Genomic DNA, 18715 nt, shown 5'->3' with positions numbered 1-18715 from the left:
TGGTAGGGCAGTGGGTACAGTTCATTGATTGCAGCATTGTTTTTCCAATGCGCTTTGACAGTGGGGACACGCTCGCACCGCCTGTGCTGCCCACCGACGCCTCCCAGCCAGATACGACTTATCCTGAGCACCACGACAGAACCAAAACCGATGTGCATATCCGCGACAACGGAAACATCCCACTGTATCGCACTTTGGGCACGTGAAATTGTCCGTGCTCTCACAGATAATGAGCTCGTCGCAGCCTGGTCTTGGACACCACCTCGCACTCGGATTCTTCTCGTCCTGTCACAATTCAAGATTTATCACCGGGTGCACTTCATATTCGCAACTTTCCAGCTGGAACGTACTCGCTTGCGCTTCAGTATTGCTCGGTACAGTGTCGTCTCGTCCTTCCCGATAATGCGTTCCATGTCCTCCTCCTTGATGCTCTGTTTGCACTCCACTACTGGGCATACCAATTCATCTGTAGCATGCATATTCTCTATTATCATGAAGACCTCTGTAAACTGCAGCCTGCATTGCATGCACCTTCGTCCACTTGGCGCCCTTTGATCTTCATCTGAATATACCTCCGAACGCACTCTGCATTGACAGTGAGCACACACACACGTTCGATATTGAAGGAGACTGGCCCCTACCAGCACAAAAACGGTGGCGACAGCGCAGCTTTTGCATGAGCCTCATCGTCTTCGCTCTCCACGTCGCGCAGCGCCAGTATCGGGACGACATCCAGGCAGATCGGACACGTATCGGGTGCTACGAATGTGGCAACCAGGCGCCGGTACCCGCGCACGAAGATGCGCAACATTGTCATATTTTTTCAGTTCGCAAATCTGATAATGTCTGATCCGGATGGTTGTCAAAAAGTGAGCCAGGAAAGAAGAAGACCCAACTGTGACGATGGCTTCGTGGGTGCCATGGACGCTGATGCTGGCGCTGCTACCGACAAGCGCGACGGAGTTGCTGAAGGACGAGGCTGAGCGTCAACGTCTGCGCGACGAGCTCACGCGTATGGCTAAGAATTACTTCAAGCTGCTGCTGCTCTGGGCCTTCCGCGCCGCGCAGATCTTCGCTGGCATCTCGTTCCTCTTCGCCACGGCCTCGCTGCTCTATGCATTTATGTACTACCTTGTCATCCCGTCTAGATTCCATGAACAAGACATTTTCTTCAACTATGGGAATCGCCACATGGACATTTATGTCCAGGGGGGGCAAACGCCTATTATCCCAACGGCGTCTTTGGAACTGCAGGATCCGGTACATCAGTGGCAGTCATTTGTGGTCAAGCCTGACGAGCCAACGCAGCCTGTACTTGTCCCTGGTGTAATGTACGACGTGATCGTGGAGCTGACAGTGCCAGAGTCGCGAACCAACGCGGAGGTTGGTGTATTCATGGTATCGACGACGTTATACTCAAACCAGGAGAGGGGACTAGCAGCGAGTGCTCGACCTGTGACGCTGCATGACATGCCGGCGCCTGTGCGCTGGATGAGACTAGCATTTTGGCTCATGCCCTACGCGTTGGGCTTTACGGAACCTGCTCAGACGCTTCGCGTGACAGCGATCAACGGATACCAGGAGAGCACCGAGTACCCTCTCACGCGCGTGGACATTGAGCTGAACACGCCAAAGCTACAGGTCTACTCGGCCAAGCTTACAGTAATTGCGCAGCTGACAGGTCTTCGGTATTTAATGTACCATTGGGCAGTACCGACAGCGATTTTGTTCATTCTGAACATTGTCTTCTTGGAAGCACTGGCACTGATCATTTTGTACGCGGTGTACGCTCTACCGCAGCTGGACGAGGAAGCAGCTGCTGACGCTGCGGTGCTGGAAGCTGCGGCTGCTGATGCACGTGATAAGGCGAAAAAGTTGTTCGAGACGGACTCGGCACCAGAGACTGAGGGTATGGAGAATGAAAAGAGCAAGACGCTGATTGACGAGGTGGCATTTACTACAACGAGTATGGAGACATTGTCGGCGGTGGTTGAGGAAGCATCTGAGGACGTGGACGATATGAAGGAAGAGAAGGTGGAAGTGAAGAAGGAGCCTGTAGTTGACGAGTAAGGGATGTGGCAGTCGTGGTTGCCCGATCTTCTCTTAAGGATTGAGATCGAACGGAAAGAACCACGTGGTTTTCAGCTGAGTTGTTTTATTGAAGCGCGAACGGCAAAGGAGGAGAAGCTCGGTTGGTACACGGTGCATTTTTTTTAATTGCAATACATATGAAAGGTGGAGACAGCGATTGCCTTCAGACCTGACGATGATTTCGACTCGATTTGGCTTGAAAACCCCACGCCGAAAGGTACTTTTCGTCCACTAGCTCAAAAGTTCATCAGCCTGTTGCTGTGGCGCTGCTCTTTTCCTCCAGCCGCGCATCTACAGTACTCTCCTTTGTCTGCAGTGTTTGTTTAGTGACTTCCTAGCTGCGAAGACGTCGATTAGCTTCTTTGCTTGCTCACCTGTGGGGTGTACGTGTACTACGTTGTAGTATTAATAATAAAGCCACCGTCCTCCTGGCACGGTGCGTATCAGGTGAGCTGCTTAAGCAGCATGGACACGAGCTAGCAAAAAGGTCTTCATGAGCAAGGTCTCGTAAACATTCGTCGCGTCGGTTTTGCAGTGCATTCTGTATACTGTACCATCTTGAATTGGAGGTCTTGCTCTCGCAGCGCTGTCGAATAATGCGTCCTAAACGAAGCCTAAAATGTCCAATTTGTCCTACAATTAGACTTGTCTTCGATGCGCTCGCTACCGGCAAAAATCACGCACTTAGAGGTTAGCTTAACGCATTTGACTTGCCAACTGTTGCGACAACTTGGATTGTAGGTATGGTGGGCAATGTATTTGATGCAATCCGTTTCCTGCGAACGAGATAAAGTTGCCGCTGTTATCGAAAGTGGTGATCGTTACGGTCGTGGTCGTGAACGGATCTGTTAAGTGCGATTTGACGGCTCATTTGACTTTTCATGGTACACTATTAAAAAATCTTGGTGGTTCAAACGGCCTTCTATTTGGGTATGTTTTTTTTATCCTATAAAAGCCTTACTATGATACGCTATTAAACGGTTCTCAATGGAGTCCGTCTTTCTGTATGGCTGAGGGTTTGCCTTTTGTTGAATTTGTTCCTCCGTCCGCTGAAGATACTCTTCGAATGCGCTTCGGTGGGTCATCCTGTTTGTATTGTCGAATATATATGTTGCATTTTGGTCCATTGCAGCCAGTTTCTTGGCTGCTGTGAATGCCGCTAGCTTCGGTTTTCTCCACTGTATCCTGAAGAATGAGGCTAGTGCACTGAGATTACGGCAGTCGTTGTAGTCGGCCTTATCTTCTGAGTCTTTTCTGAGCATGCTGGAGGCTCGTGAATTGATGGTATCAATCAATAGGATAATTCTCTGAGGCTCATCTTGACGACAAATGGCTTGTCCTGTTTGTTCGAGGCAAGTAGATCAAGTTTCCCCATGCAGATGAAGCGCCAACGAAGGGCAAGTCGTAGCACGCGTAGTGACTTGCATCCCACCTGCTCTCACAGACCCAGCAATACTCGTAGCGACAGTGGGTACACGTCATGTGATTGCAGCCTTCGTTCTTCCAGATGCGCATCTGACAGTGTGGACACGCTCGCACCGCCTTGTGCTTGCCCACCGACGCCTCCCAGGCCAGATACGACTTATCCTGAGCACCACGACAGAACCAAAACCGATGTGCATATCCGCGACAACGGAAACATCCCACTGTATCGCACTTTGGGCACGTGAAATTGTCCGTGCTCTCACAGATAATGAGCTCGTCGCAGCCTGGTCTTGGACACCACCTCGCACTCGGATTCTTCTCGTCCTGTCACAATTCAAGATTTATCACCGGGTGCACTTCATATTCGCAACTTTCCAGCTGGAACGTACTCGCTTGCGCTTCAGTATTGCTCGGTACAGTGTCGTCTCGTCCTTCCCGATAATGCGTTCCATGTCCTCCTCCTTGATGCTCTGTTTGCACTCCACTACTGGGCATACCAATTCATCTGTAGCATGCATATTCTCTATTATCATGAAGACCTCTGTAAACTGCAGCCTGCATTGCATGCACCTTCGTCCACTTGGCGCCCTTTGATCTTCATCTGAATATACCTCCGAACGCACTCTGCATTGACAGTGAGCACACACACACGTTCGATATTGAAGGAGACTGGCCCCTACCAGCACAAAAACGGTGGCGACAGCGCAGCTTTGCATGAGCCTCATCGTCTTCGCTCTCCACGTCGCGCAGCGCCAGTATCGGGACGACATCCAGGCAGATTGGACACGTATCGGGTGCTACGAATGTGGCAACCAGGCGCCGGTACCCGCGCACGAAGATGCGCAACATTGTCATATTTTTTCAGTTCGCAAATCTGATAATGTCTGATCCGGATGGTTGTCAAAAAGTGAGCCAGGAAAGAAGAAGACCCAACTGTGACGATGGCTTCGTGGGTGCCATGGACGCTGATGCTGGCGCTGCTACCGACAAGCGCGACGGAGTTGCTGAAGGACGAGGCTGAGCGTCAACGTCTGCGCGACGAGCTCACGCGTATGGCTAAGAATTACTTCAAGCTGCTGCTGCTCTGGGCTTTCCGCGCCGCGCAGATCTTCGCTGGCATCTCGTTCCTCTTCGCCACGGCCTCGCTGCTCTATGCATTTATGTACTACCTTGTCATCCCGTCTAGATTCCATGAACAAGACATTTTCTTCAACTATGGGAATCGCCACATGGACATTTATGTCCAGGGGGGGCAAACGCCTATTATCCCAACGGCGTCTTTGGAACTGCAGGATCCGGTACATCAGTGGCAGTCATTTGTGGTCAAGCCTGACGAGCCGACGCAGCCTGTACTTGTCCCTGGTGTAACGTACGACGTGATCGTAAAGCTGACAGTGCCAGAGTCGCGAACCAACGCGGAGGTTGGTGTATTCATGGTATCGACGACGTTATACTCAAACCAGGAGAGGGGACTAGCAGCGAGTGCTCGACCTGTGACGCTGCATGACATGCCGGCGCCTGTGCGCTGGATGAGACTAGCATTTTGGCTCATGCCCTACGCGTTGGGCTTTACGGAACCTGCTCAGACGCTTCGCGTGACAGCGATCAACGGATACCAGGAGAGCACCGAGTACCCTCTTACGCGCGTGGACATTGAGCTGAACACGCCAAAGCTACAGGTCTACTCGGCCAAGCTTACAGTGATTGCGCAGCTGACAGGTCTTCGGTATTTAATGTACCATTGGGCAGTACCGACAGCGATTTTGTTCATTCTGAACATTGTCTTCTTGGAAGCACTGGCACTGATCATTTTGTACGCGGTGTACGCTCTACCGCAGCTGGACGAGGAAGCAGCTGCTGACGCTGCGGTGCTGGAAGCTGCGGCTGCTGATGCACGTGATAAGGCGAAAAAGTTGTTCGAGACGGACTCGGCACCAGAGACTGAGGGTATGGAGAATGAAAAGAGCGAGACGCTGATTGACGAGGTGGCATTTACTACAACGAGTATGGAGACATTGTCGGCGGTGGTTGAGGAAGCATCTGAGGACGTGGACGATATGAAGGAAGACAAGGTGGAAGTGAAGAAGGAGCCTGTGGTTGACGAGTAAGGAATGTGGCAGTCGTGGTTGCCCGATCTTCTCTTAAGGATTGAGATCGAACGGAAAGAACCACGTGGTTTTCAGCTGAGTTGTTTTATTGAAGCGCGAACGGCAAAGGAGGAGAAGCTCGGTTGGTACACGGTGCATTTTTTTAATTGCAATACATATGAAAGGTGGAGACAGCAATTGCCTTCAGACCTGACGATGATTTTGACTTGATTTGGCTTGAAAACCCTACGCCGGAAGGTACTTTTCGTCCACTAGCTCAAAGTTCATCAGCCTGTTGCTGTGGCGCTGCTCTTTTCCTCCAGCCGCGCATCTACAGTACTCTCCTTTGTCTGCAGTGTTTGTTTAGTGACTTCCTAGCTGCGAAGACGTCGATTAGCTTCTTTGCTTGCTCACCTGTGGGGTGTACGTGTACTACGTTGTAGTATTAATAATAAAGCCACCGTCCTCCTGGCACGGTGCGTATCAGGTGAGCTGCTTAAGCAGCATGGACACGAGCTAGCAAAAAGGTCTTCATGAGCAAGGTCTCGTAAACATTCGTCGCGTCGGTTTTGCAGTGCATTCTGTATACTGTACCATCTTGAATTGGAGGTCTTGCTCTCGCAGCGCTGTCGAATAATGCGTCCTAAACGAAGCCTAAAATGTCCAATTTGTCCTACAATTAGACTTGTCTTCGATGCGCTCGCTACCGGCAAAAATCACGCACTTAGAGTTTAGCTTAACGCATTTGACTTGCCAACTGTTGCGACAACTTGGATTGTAGGTATGGTGGGCAATGTATTTGATGCAATCCGTTTCCTGCGAACGAGATAAAGTTGCCGCTGTTATCGAAAGTGGTGATCGTTACGGTCGTGGTCGTGAACGGATCTGTTAAGTGCGATTTGACGGTTTTCATGGTACACTATTAAAAAATCTTGGTGGTTCAAACGGCCTTCTATTTGGGTATGTTTTTTTTATCCTATAGAAGCCTTACTATGATACGCTATTAAACGGTTCTCAATGGAGTCCGTCTTTCTGTATGGCTGAGGGTTTGCCTTTTGTTGAATTTGTTCCTCCGTCCGCTGAAGATACTCTTCGAATGCGCTTCGGTGGGTCATCCTGTTTGTATTGTCGAATATATATGTTGCATTTTGGTCCATTGCAGCCACTTTCTTGGCTGCTGTGAATGCCGCTAGCTTCGGTTTTCTCCACTGTATCCTGAAGAATGAGGCTAGTGCACTGAGATTACGGCAGTCGTTGTAGTCGACCTTATCTTCTGAGTCTTTTCTGAGCATGCTGGAGGCTCGTAAATCGATGGTATCAATCAATAGGATAATTCTCTGAGGCTCATCTTGACGACAAATGGCTTGTCCTGCTTGTTCGAGGACGAGTAGATCAAGTTTTGAGCGGGATTGCTGGTGGTTAAATGTGTTGCTACCAGCTACATGGAGCTTCCACGCGTCTTCTCTTTCTAAATGGTATACTAGCCATTCTCCTTGGGACTCTTTTCCGGGAGGATTTCTCGCGTAGTAACGGATTAGCCAGGTTTCCAGATGTTCCATATCCATTTCAGGGTGAACAGATATCATGATTCTATGGCATAGTTCCAGACACACACCCAATATCCGCTTTGATGGTTGCGCCTTCCATGAGCTAGCTACCGCCATGACTTGGTACGTGCCAGCTCCCCAGACTATGGAGGCTGTTTCGCTTTTTGATGTGTGTATTTCGTTGAAAATATGACGATTTCGTAGTCTCCATAGTATGACTGGGGTTGTTGTTGTCCATATTAACCATAATATCTCCATTGCTTTGTCGTGACATGTTGTCCATCGCGTTATGCATTGCTGAGCTACGGACAGGAATTGTGACGGGGTCACACAGCACCTTGCGCTAGAGGAAGTTATCTTCCGAGAGTATACAAACTCTCAGTGAACGGCAGTTCACAGGTCCCCTCTTTAATTAAAGAGAGCGAAGTGACCTAAATAAGGTAGATTGTAAACTGAGTATATTTATAGGTAGGTTAAGTTTGAGGTTAATACAAACTATCAGTTACCTATAGAAATGCAATGTCATAAAACCAATGGTTGGTTTTGAATGACCTTGGTACCTTGTACCAAATATCCCGGAGTATGACATGTCATACTCCTGAAGTGTGAAGTGTCACACTTCATGTAACCAGGGTACACTTAGTGCTACGTACCCCGTTACATCCTCCCCCACTTAGGTTCGGTTTACCGACCAATCAGAATGAAGAGATGTTCGTCACAAACTCTCATTCTCAAAGTCGAAAACCATCGACTCGGCCGCGCGAGCGCGGCGGAGGCTCACTTTACAGTTAGAGCCTCGAGCAGCAACCTGTGCGCTCTTCGTCAAGGTCTCCACTTCGACCGTTAACATGCCTCGTGGCACTGCTAAGAGCGGTGCTAAGACACGCTCCAAGGCTGCAGCCGGTAAGGCGCAGGCCAAGAGCACTAAGCCTCACGGCAAAGGCTCTGCACTTAAGGAGGCTACTCAGGTGGCCTCCGAGGCGATCGGATCCTCGGGTGACGCGGCTGCGGACAAGCGCGCAAGCAGGCGCCGCAGTCCGTCGCCCTCGTCTTCAGACAATCGTCCGAACCCTCGGTTCGTAGAACGTGAGTTCAACTCGGGCAGTGAGGACGATGCCGAGTCCGAGAGCACTCATGATGCTCCTGCGGGCTCTGTGGGAGGGCACAGCCCAGTGTCCAGTGAGCACAAAGAAGACAGCGTGCAGTCGTCCGCTAGTGATCACGGTGATCACAGTCCCAGGACTTCTGTGCGCTCTGAGAGTCCGGCCGTTAAGGCTAAGGGCACTCCCAAAGCCGGTGGCGATGAGGAAGGGAGTCCTCGCAAACGTCTCTCGCTTGCCGAGGGTCTTGCGCGCGCTAAGGCCTCTAAAGCCGAAGGCGCCAAGCCCTCAAAGAAGCGTACCGCCTCTAAGTCTCCACTCCGCGAGGAGAAGGAGACTCGACGCTCCTATCAGAGTCTCTTCGGCTCCTCGGATGAAGAGGAGGAGAAGAAGGAAGAAGAGGAAGAGGAGGGTGCCATTGTTGAGCCCCGGGAGGTCTCGAATGACCTCGACCAGCAGCAGGAGGATTTCCAAGGGTTCGGTGGCGGCACCCGTCAGCCAGGGAGCTGCCATCAACTCAAGAGGGTATTGGCCTCCCGAGGAGAGCTCTGGGGCTGACCTCTTCTTAGAGCTTCTCGTCGCTCCTCGTGGCCTTGTGGGCGGCCACACTTCTAGGGGCATCTATGAACGAGCCCTTGTTCAGAAAGAACAGTTGTTCGTCGACAACGTGGAGGCTGCTCGGTGTGTGCTTCTCGCGCCACACCGCATTCCCCTTAAGGACTTCACGACTTGTCGTAAGAAGCCCGAGACCCGGGGTGGTCTCTATCCTGTTTGGGGATACCCCTGGGTTATGCCCGAGAACTGTCCCACATGGAGTTCTTGTGAGGACATGTTCTGGGCGTGGGTGGAGACTCTCAAGTACTCGCCCACGGAGTTATGGGAACTCCATGAAGATCAGCAGCTGTCCCACATCCTGGACCAGCGTGATCTTCGTGTGAGGTTTGCCCACTTGATCAGCAAGCGTATGCTGCCAAGGGACATCCTGAAGCGCGCGGCTTCTAGCGCTCACGATGAGCGCGGGTACGGTATGTATTCATCATCCGTACCCCGTTCGGGCAAGAAGCCCCGGACTACTTATGAAGCTGCCGCCGCTTCTGTTCCCAGATTGGGACAGCCTTCGGGCAGTCAATCAGGAGCCGTTCAATCGGCTCCCACGAGTTCTCGGAGTGGGCATAACCCCTCCACTTCACGAGGAGCTGTGGCTTCCCGCGACACCGTTGCTCCTGGAGGATCCGCTCCACGTGGAAGTGGACTTCTCCATTCCGGTCAAGCAGGGGCGGAGCTGCCCTCGTACGAGTACGAGTACTCGGCGCCTCCCGAGAGCCACTCTCGTTCGAGTGCTCTGACTGCGGGTCCGACACGGGACCCTGAGGTTGACCGCCTCCGTCAACGTCTCCTCGTGCTTGAGATTGCACTTGGCGTTGGGACTGGCGGTAATGCTGCCGCCCAGGCCGGGAATCAGGGCGAGCTCGCTCGTCTTGCGGGTCGCCTGGACCTGGTGGAGCGAGAGGTCGCGAGCCTGCACCTGCGGGTGGACCGCCGGGCCTCTTCGTCCGATCTGGACGAGGCCTTTCGCATGATCCGACGGATCGAGGCTTTGTTGCCACGTCCGGAGCCGCCTGCGGCACACTCCCAGACGTACGCGTATGGTGCGTACCCGGCGTACTCAGCGTACTCGGCGTATGGCGCCGGGGTCCGTTCGTATGGAGCCCCTCCGGCGTACGGTCTTGACCGCAGCCTTGCCGTCCCGACCGAGGCTTGGGTGCCTGCTCCGACGCCCTCGCCGACGACTGTGACCGGCCCTCGCTTCGAGGAGCTGGGTCAAGGGGGTCTGCGAGTCAGCAACCCCCTGCGGGTCAAAGTACCGCTTAAGACGTCCGACATAGAACGTCGGGTGCGTCGTCATTGACTTTGGAAGGTCGATGGTGTACGACGCACCATGTCTGGCCAGGACTGCAAAAGGTCCGATGAAGCGGTGCTTCAGCTTGTTGCTGCCGACAGAGCTAACAGTGTCTAGAGGTAGGTTCCTCGTGTCTAGTAACACTAAGTCACCAATCTCAAATATACTTAAGTTTCCTCTTCCTTGTTTGTCCGAGTACTCCTTTTGTTTATCTTGGGCCGCTGCCATGGCATCGCGGACCCTGCTGACAATGTTCAGCTTGGTATCCATAAAGGATTCCACCTGTTTCCGCAGCGAAACTGGCCTCACATCCGAGACCTGGGAGGAAAGGGCTTTCCGAGCCTCTCCCCCACTTAGAATAGAGGAGTCAGTGTTTCCTCGAAGAGTGAGAGGCACTCTGGGGTAACGGAAGCCGTTCAAGTAGAACGGCGTGAACCCCGTGGACGCGTGCACCGCGTTGTTGAGCGCAAACTCAACAACTGGAAGCTGCGTCGACCACGTACGTGGCGCTGCCGCGCACACACTGCGCAGAGTGTCCTCGAGCACTCGATTGACGCGCTCTGTTTGGCCGTCTGTCTGCGGATGATCCGCAGTGGACATCTGCAGACGGGTTCCCAGTAAAGGGAACAGCGTTTTCCAAAACGCAGCAGTGAACCGCGGGTCTCGGTCCGAGACAATCGTCTCCGGGAGACCGTGATAGCGGAACACGCCATCGACGAACAACCTTGCGGTTTGTTCGCCCGTCACAGTGACGGGAACTGGAGCAAGATGTACCATCTTGCTCAGCCGACACACGAACACCAAAATTCCGGTGTTGCCGTGTCCGTCGGCGGGAAGCCCAAAGATGAAGTCAAGACTCATCGACTTCCAACAATCAGCCGGTACGGGCAGGCTCTGTAGTGGAGCCGAAGAGTGCCCTGCGGGTTTAACCCGCTGACATGTTTCACATGTCTTGACGTACCGGGCGACCCACTTGTACATGTGGGTCCACCAGAAGGACTGAGAGACCGACAGAAAGGTCTTCTCGCGGCCCAAGTGGCCGCTGGAGGGCGCGTCATGCGCCTCCGCGAGGATGTCGAACTTCAGATCCTCGTCGTTGGGTACAACCACCCGTGGAGGATCAGTGGGCTCTACCCGATAATAGAGGAGGCCCTCCTTCAACTCATATCGGTGGAGCCGTGAGCGCTGTCGCGACGAGAGCCAGTCGGACTTTGCGTCCGTTTCTGCTGCTAGGAACTTGACGGTAGGCGCGACAGCCTCATCGTCCCGATACGCCATGCGTATCCGATCATATAGATCCGTTGTCACCCGTGTGATATGGCCCAACTCGTAGTCTGGACGCCGAGAGAGGGCGTCCGCAAGCACGTTGAGCTTGCCCGGCTTGGACTCGACGCGGAAGTTATATTCCGCGAAGAAGGACAGCCACCTCGCCATCCGTTGGGAGAGGTGAGGCGAGTTAGTCGCCGTCCTCAAGGACGCGTGGTCTGTGTAGATCACAAAGGGCGTAGAGCCCAGAAGGTGAACACGGAACTTCACAAGGGCATATTTCATTGCCAGGAGCTCCTTGTCATGGACAGGGTAGTTTCGCTCGGCGGCTTTGAGCTGCCTGGACTGGAATGAGATGACTCGTTCCTGTCCAGCCGTGTCGTCCTGCAGCAATGCACACCCGATGGCGTAATCGGAGGCATCGCAGACGACACTAAACGGCTTCGTCTCGTCCGGCAGAGCCAGGACAGGGGCCTCTTGGAGACTGGCCTTGATGCTGTCAAAAGCATCCTGGTGCTCTTGCTCCCAGCGCCAGTCGACGTCCTTCTGAAGGAGGCTCGACAAGGGCTTAGCGAAGCCCGCGTACCCAGCGCTGTACTTGTGAAGGTAGTTGGCCAAACCCAACCATTTTCGAAGATCCTTCTGGGATCGGGGCGTCGGCCATGCTGCTATGGCCTTGACCTTGTCTGGGTCAGCCCGAACGCCCACGTTGCTTACGAAGCAACCGAGAACTTTGATCTCTGGTGACGCGAAAACGCACTTGTCGATGTTGGCGTAGAGCTTGTTCGCTCGCATTACGTCCAACACTCGACGGAGGTGTCCTAGATGCACCTCCATGGCCGTCTTGTCTCCCTCGGCACGGCTATGGACGAATATGTGGTCGAAGTACGTCTGAACGAAGGAACGCAAAGGGCGTAACAATTGCGTCACCAGGCGATTGAACGTCGCCGGGGCGTTAGACAAGCCCTGCGGCATGACGAGCCACTCCCAAAGCATGCCGCTTGGAGTGCTTACCGCGGTGAGCGGGATGTCACTCTCTCGCATCAGGATTTGGTAGTATCCGTCTACCAAATCCAGCGCACTGTACAGTACGCTCCCGGCCATGTTGTTCAACAACACATCCTTTCGTGGGATCGGTGTTTGGGCCGGCACCGTTGCGTTGTTCAGCTTGTTATAAGCGTGAACCAGACGCCACTTTCCGTTCGGCTTACGAACGCAGAAAGTCGGCGTCGAGTGCGGGGATTTCGACTCCCGCACCATGCCTGCCTTCGCTTTCGCGGCGAAGAAGGCATCAATGACCTCGCACTGTTCGCGCGGGAGAGGCCATTGCCTCGTGACACAATACTTTGTGCCGGGCACGAGATCAATCTCGTGCCGTACGCCTCGATCCGGTGGGAGTTGGGTCGGTGGGTGTTTATTCACCACGTCCGCATACTCCGTCACCAAAGGATACACCGGATCCTTGGGGTTCTTGAGAATCTCAGCGCGCCTGACGCTGCTTGTTCATGTCTTCCAGGACGTTCTCGTCCAAGACAGAGGAGGAGTTCAGCTCCTCCTGAGTGGTCTCAGGTCTCATGAGTACCATCTCAGCGATCTCTCCAGCCTTGAGGTTGGTCAGGAAAGACTCAGCCGTCATTTCCTCGAGGTTCAGTATCTCTGCAACCTCTGGCAACGGTTCCAAGTGGACACCAGATGCCTTGACGGGTAAACCCGTCTCGCTATCGAAGATGTGATAACACTCTTCCACCGGCCTTGTCGGAGGAGCCCGGGCCCTGGACTCCGAGTCGCTTGAAGCGACGTCGATCGGAACGAAGTTCGGATCCGACTTGAGGCGGCGGCGGCGTCTTTGCCGACGGCTTCTGTGACGGAGAGCTTTGCTGCCCACGTCTAGGGATGTCGTCGCTACGACATCCGAGGCACTCGTGGCCTCGTGTGGTACTGTTGTACCCACACAGGAAGCGTGTTCAACGCCTTCCTCTTCAGTTAAGGTCTGGGCGACGGCGTGTGGCACTGTGTTACTCACACAGGAAGCGTATCCGACGTCTTCCTCTTCAGTTATGGTCTGGGCGACCGTGAGTGGAACTCTGTTACCCACTCTGAACACGCTGTTCTCAGTGTTCATGACAGCTGCAGCTGTCTGCGGAACTAAGTTACCCGCCTGTGGACCTAAGTTACCCACTTGGCCGGCGCCTCTCCTGGGCGCCGCCACCATCAAAACATCCTCGGAGTCGTCATATACGTCGACGACTCCCAAGCATCTGCCGGATGCTTTGGTACCCTGGCAGCCCTCGCGGGCGCCCCGGGTCCTGACAGAGGTGATAAACATGACTCACCAATGCTCTGTCGGACTGCGCAGGGCGGCTGGCACCGATTGCCTTGCCTCGCCAGTCGATCCAGGGCTCGTGCTTCTCAAGCCAGGGCATGCCCAGGATCATATCATATGGATCCATATCGAGAACAGTGAACTGTTCGAGGCTGTCAAAGTCTTCAAACTTGACAGCCAGATCCACTTGGACGTTGGGGACAGTGACGACCTTCCCGTCGGCCAGTCGCACTGACACCGTCCCGTTGCCGTTGCTTTCTCGCAAAGCTTCGGACAACTTGTTGCTGTTACGAGCAACCGTCTGGCGGCGTGCGAAATTCTTCGACGCCCCAGAGTCAATCAAGATTCTAAAGGGGTGATCGTACCCCCGTACACATCCGTGTACTACGAGCAACCCGCCGCTGCTCTTCGCCGATTCGAGATCTCAGGGGCTAAGTCCCCGTGGTACGCGCCACCCGCGCACCCATCACGAAGACTTAGTTCTTCCCCAGTAGGGCGCCCCGCCCCTACTGGTTCCCTGCGTTCCCCTGTCCCCGGGATCCTGGCTTCTGCCAGCGACCCTTGAGGACGGGCTTGGGGAAGGACCGTCTGCGGAGTCTTTCCGCGGGACAGTCGCGCTTGAAGTGGCCCATCTTCCCACAGCCGAAGCAGCGGATGTCACGCTGTTCGGCGGACCCGAGTTCCATGGGAACTGGTCCGTTGGGGCTTGTTCGACCGGGAGCCGACAAGGAACTCCCAGGCCACGCTGAGGCCGGCGTACGCGCCTGGCGATGGCTGTATTCTTCTTGAAGAGCCACTTGAATCGCCTCTTCAAGAGTGCTTGCCTGCACCCGGAACAGCTGAGTGCGTGCGGGGCCCACTCGAAGGCCGTCCATGAACACAGTCATCTTGATGTGCTCATTGAGTGGGTTTCCCACTAGGGACGCCGTGAGCTCCCGTATCTCTTGCACATACTCGTGCAGTTCGCGTCTTCCTTGTTTACACGCGAGGAAGCGCGAACGCTGGCGGTACTCGTAGTTCGCCGGGAGGAACGCGGCTCGGAGCTGTTCGCACAGCTGAGCCCAGGATGTGAAACATCCAGGGGATGTCGCTTCCCGAGTGTACACCCAACTCTTAGCACGACCGCTAAGGTTGGAGAGTGCAAAAGCAACACGCAGTTGCTCGGTCGAGATCAGAGCCGCGTCCATCGCGAGCTCTACTTCTCGGACCCAGAAGTGAAGGTTCTCGCCTTCCTTCCCTTCATACGGCTTTACCTTCAGCCGTATTGGCTTCGGGTGAGGCGGGTTTGCTTCCGCCGCCGGAGCCTGCAGGTTCTCCCGCACATGCGCGATGAGGCCCTGCTCGTACGCGTCGAATGCATTGACGCGCTCGAGCTGCTCAGCCGGTGTTGATACCACCAGGCTCTGCAGGGCCTCCATCCCGAAGATGCCTGCCATCTTCCGAACCGACTCGAACTGAGAGTCGTTCATATGGGAGAAGTCGTTCCTATCCATGGCAACGAACTTCGGAGGTTCAGGTAGTCTACCCGCGATGGCGTGGATTGACTACAAGTGCTACCAAGTGTGACGGGGTCACACAGCACCTTGCGCTAGAGGAAGTTATCTTCCGAGAGTATACAAACTCTCAGTGAACGGCAGTTCACAGGTCCCCTCTTTAATTAAAGAGAGCGAAGTGACCTAAATAAGGTAGATTGTAAACTGAGTATATTTATAGGTAGGTTAAGTTTGAGGTTAATACAAACTATCAGTTACCTATAGAATGCAATGTCATAAAACCAATGGTTGGTTTTGAATGACCTTGGTACCTTGTACCAAATATCCTGGAGTATGACATGTCATACTCCTGAAGTGTGAAGTGTCACACTTCATGTAACCAGGGTACACTTAGTGCTACGTACCCCGTTACAGGAATTCTGCTGTCGCTGTTGGTGACTTCCTTGACGCAACGTGTTCCAGTAATGCCTTTCTTTTCGTCAAGGTAGTTGGAACTCCGAGCCATTATTCAAGCCATCTTTTCCAAGCATGTTGTGCTTTATCGCAGCTCCATACTATGTGGTCTATCGTTTCAGTGGTGCAAGGACATGTAGGTTCAGGACATTCACGGTGGTCAGGCCATTTATCGTGGCGCAAGTTGAGAGCTCCAAGAGCGATACGATACATTGTCCAGTTTTGGAAGTCTGTAAAAATACCTTGGGTGGACCACAGCTGGTAAACAGTTTGTTGAAGCGCTGCACTTTGCCAGGCTGATGCACTTTTTTCCTTTTTATTTTTTCGAGAGTGGGTTGAAGGCTGTATCGAAGTTGTGTTTTTAATACCTTGGTTCGCTGTTTACGGATCGTGATTCCCAAGTTGGCTGATTTCGTGAGTTCTGGTGCTGACCAAGGATAGAGAGCGGTTTGCGGTGTTTGTTTAAAAGCGAGACCTTCTCGGTTTATCCAAGCCACTAATTCTTCATAGTCGTAAGTTTTTTGGTACGATGCTGACGCTTTCATAATGCTCCAGGTCCACCCGTCTTGGTTTCGTTGCAGTTGTATGTCCAGATTGCTGCTCTCTCCGCTCTTTACTTTAGCTGTTAAAGTATCGTCAGCTTCCCCATAGGTCCATTCTAAATCATGTTGCACATGTGGGAGATTTCTTGGTTGTAGTGTTTGGGGCTTCACTGTCCATATCTTCCAAGGTAGGCTGAGCATGACACATGAGCACCATCTCACTATTTGGCGTGAATGTCTCTGTGTGTATGGCTGTTTATGCAGTGGTGGTTGTAACACGGCGGCCTTGTCGCTTTGCATTGGGCTCAAATTCTCGATAGTAAAGACTATATCTCTGATTCGTGCTGGTCGCAAAGATGGAAAGTTCTGTAAGCGGAGAGGGTTGCCGTTTTTGTCAGTCACATTTGCGTTATCGTCGTCAGCCACAAATTTCTGTTCAGCTTCTAGGTAAACTGGAATTATGGAACTCGCAGTCAATCAAAATGATACCCAAGAACGATCAACTTAAGAAAATACAACAAATGATTATATCAGCTCCGGCAACACGATCCTGCTACTGGATATCAGGCACACAATTACGATTTATAACAGCGATGACAAACGACTGCGACATTCCAGATGAATACGCGAACTTCCTTCTTGAATCACCGTGGCATGGGATTCCTTAGCACATAATGACAACATACGTGCTGATGTTGGGCGGAACTGGCAACATAATTGTGATGGTTCTTCGCCTGGGTGGGCCATAGCATGCCATGCCACGGAGTAAATATCTGGCTTGGCTTGCAGCCATTTTCTGCAAGATTACTCCTCGTCGCCCGCAGTGCCAGAGAGATATCTTGTAATCCAAGACCTCCTTGATCGCGTGGTGTGTAGACTAGAGCTGGGTTCAGTTTGTGCTTGGTGGTTTCCGTGCTAGCTTTTTCGTTCCAGACAAATTGCTTTTGGAGATTTACTAGTTTGCGTAAATTATTTCTGGACGGAATAAAGTGCTTTCCTGTGAACAGAACTGCTGGTAGTGCTATGGCGTTGAACAGTGTTACTCGTTGAGCCACAGAGTTGGTTATGGTTGTTGCTATCCGCAGTCGTCTTTGAATTTTTTCAATGCGTATACTCCAATTCTCACTATTAGTATTTCTGTTGCCAATCCAATACCCCAACTGTCGTGTGGAAGCAGTTGATGAGAGTACCGGAAATCCATTCCCTTTAGTTGGAGTGCCGCATCGATTAAGCCCTATCAGAATACTTTTGTTTGGCTGCACTTTCAGTCCAGATAGATCACCAAATTCATCGAGCACTTGTTTGGCGAATTCTAGCTCGTGCAACGAGCTCAAAAAGACAGTGCTGTCGTCTACGAACGCTGAAAATTTATGGCGGCAGGAGAGATTTCCTCGAATTGCAATCCCCTGCAGTTTAGGGTGGTTGTTTATCGCGTGACTTAGGGGATCCACTGTTAAAAGAAATAGCAGAGGGGCTAGCGGGCATCCTTGTCGAATGCCAGAGTTCACCTCCCACTCAGATGATAATTTACCATTAACCAAAAATTGGGCAGTTGTACCCTCGTGAAGAGTCCAAATTACTTCAATAAACTGGTCAGTAAATCCATATCCTCGTAGTACTTGCAGCATATACTGCCTGTCAAGGGTGTCGTACGCTTTCCGAAGGTCGACACACAATATCGCTGCTGCATTTGTTCAATCTGTTGCGTCCATGTCTTCACTTGCGGCAAGGATAGAGCGCAAAATTGTCACTGTTTTGTCAATATTGCGTCCTCGTATAAAGCCTTGTTGAGAATCGCTAATAAGTTTGGGTAGTAGTGCATGTAATCGCTCAGCCAAGATTCTGCCGAGCAATTTATATGCTGTATTCAGGATAGCAATTGGACGATAGTCCATCGCGTCGGCAGAGTCTCCATTTTTTCGAAGAGGTATCACTGTCGCCTTCAAAAATGAAGCTGGTATCCCTTGTCCTTTGAGGATGGCATTAAAAAGCTTGGTGAGACTTGGAAGAAGCAATGAAGCAAAATCCTTATAGAATTCGTGACTGAGACCTGTCGACCCTCCTGTTTTGTGGCGCTTTAAATTTGCAATTGCCGACTCAGTTTCTTCCTCCGATATGGGGTTCGTCATCGTTCTTGCTTCTTTGTCTGATAAGGTTCGTTGTTGGGGAATATTCGCAAATTTTTTCAAAGCTGTTTTAATTTTTTCCGGTGAGGTTGATGCATGGGATTTCCCAAACACGTGGCTCCATTCGGAAGCCATTCTTTCTTCAATTGGATAGCAGTCATCATAGAAGTGGCCTGGCGAAGGGTCAATGTGCGACACGGACTGATCCCGTTGCCAGTCCGAGTTCCTCTTAAATAAACGCCGCACCTCCTCTGACGAATTTTCTAGTTGTTTCCCAAACGATCTTGCAGCTCTTTGGCGGCGAAGATTTTGTTGTTGTGCTACCGTCTCTGGCCGCGTTGCTTTTGGAACATGTGTGTCAG

At 52.4% G+C, this 18715-nt stretch overlaps 3 protein-coding genes across 3 annotated transcripts; 2 read left to right on the top strand and 1 right to left on the bottom strand.

The window, feature by feature from the left end:
• Positions 1-877: 877 nt before the first annotated feature.
• Positions 878-2070, top strand: PITG_04572 (uncharacterized protein; the record flags this gene model as incomplete). Its single annotated transcript, XM_002905286.1, has 1 exon — positions 878-2070. One exon carries the CDS (start codon positions 904-906, stop codon positions 2068-2070), a length of 1167 nt encoding a protein of 388 aa, XP_002905332.1.
• Positions 2071-3569: 1499 nt separating this feature from the next.
• Positions 3570-4371, bottom strand: PITG_04571 (uncharacterized protein; the record flags this gene model as incomplete). Its single annotated transcript, XM_002905285.1, has 5 exons — positions 3570-3591; positions 3674-3840; positions 3906-4021; positions 4087-4140; positions 4197-4371. The coding sequence occupies 5 exons, from the start codon at positions 4369-4371 to the stop codon at positions 3570-3572; spliced, it is 534 nt and encodes a 177-aa protein (XP_002905331.1).
• A 61-nt stretch (positions 4372-4432) lies between these two features.
• PITG_04570 (uncharacterized protein) lies at positions 4433-6031 on the top strand (the record flags this gene model as incomplete). Its single annotated transcript, XM_002905284.1, has 1 exon — positions 4433-6031. The coding sequence occupies one exon, from the start codon at positions 4458-4460 to the stop codon at positions 5622-5624; it is 1167 nt and encodes a 388-aa protein (XP_002905330.1).
• Between the last annotated feature and the right edge of the window lie 12684 nt (positions 6032-18715).

This window comes from Phytophthora infestans, genomic scaffold, assembly GCF_000142945.1.
Source record: "Phytophthora infestans T30-4 supercont1.6 genomic scaffold, whole genome shotgun sequence".
Lineage (NCBI taxonomy): Eukaryota > Oomycota > Peronosporomycetes > Peronosporales > Peronosporaceae > Phytophthora > Phytophthora infestans.
This window is presented reverse-complemented; position numbering and strand designations above follow the sequence as displayed.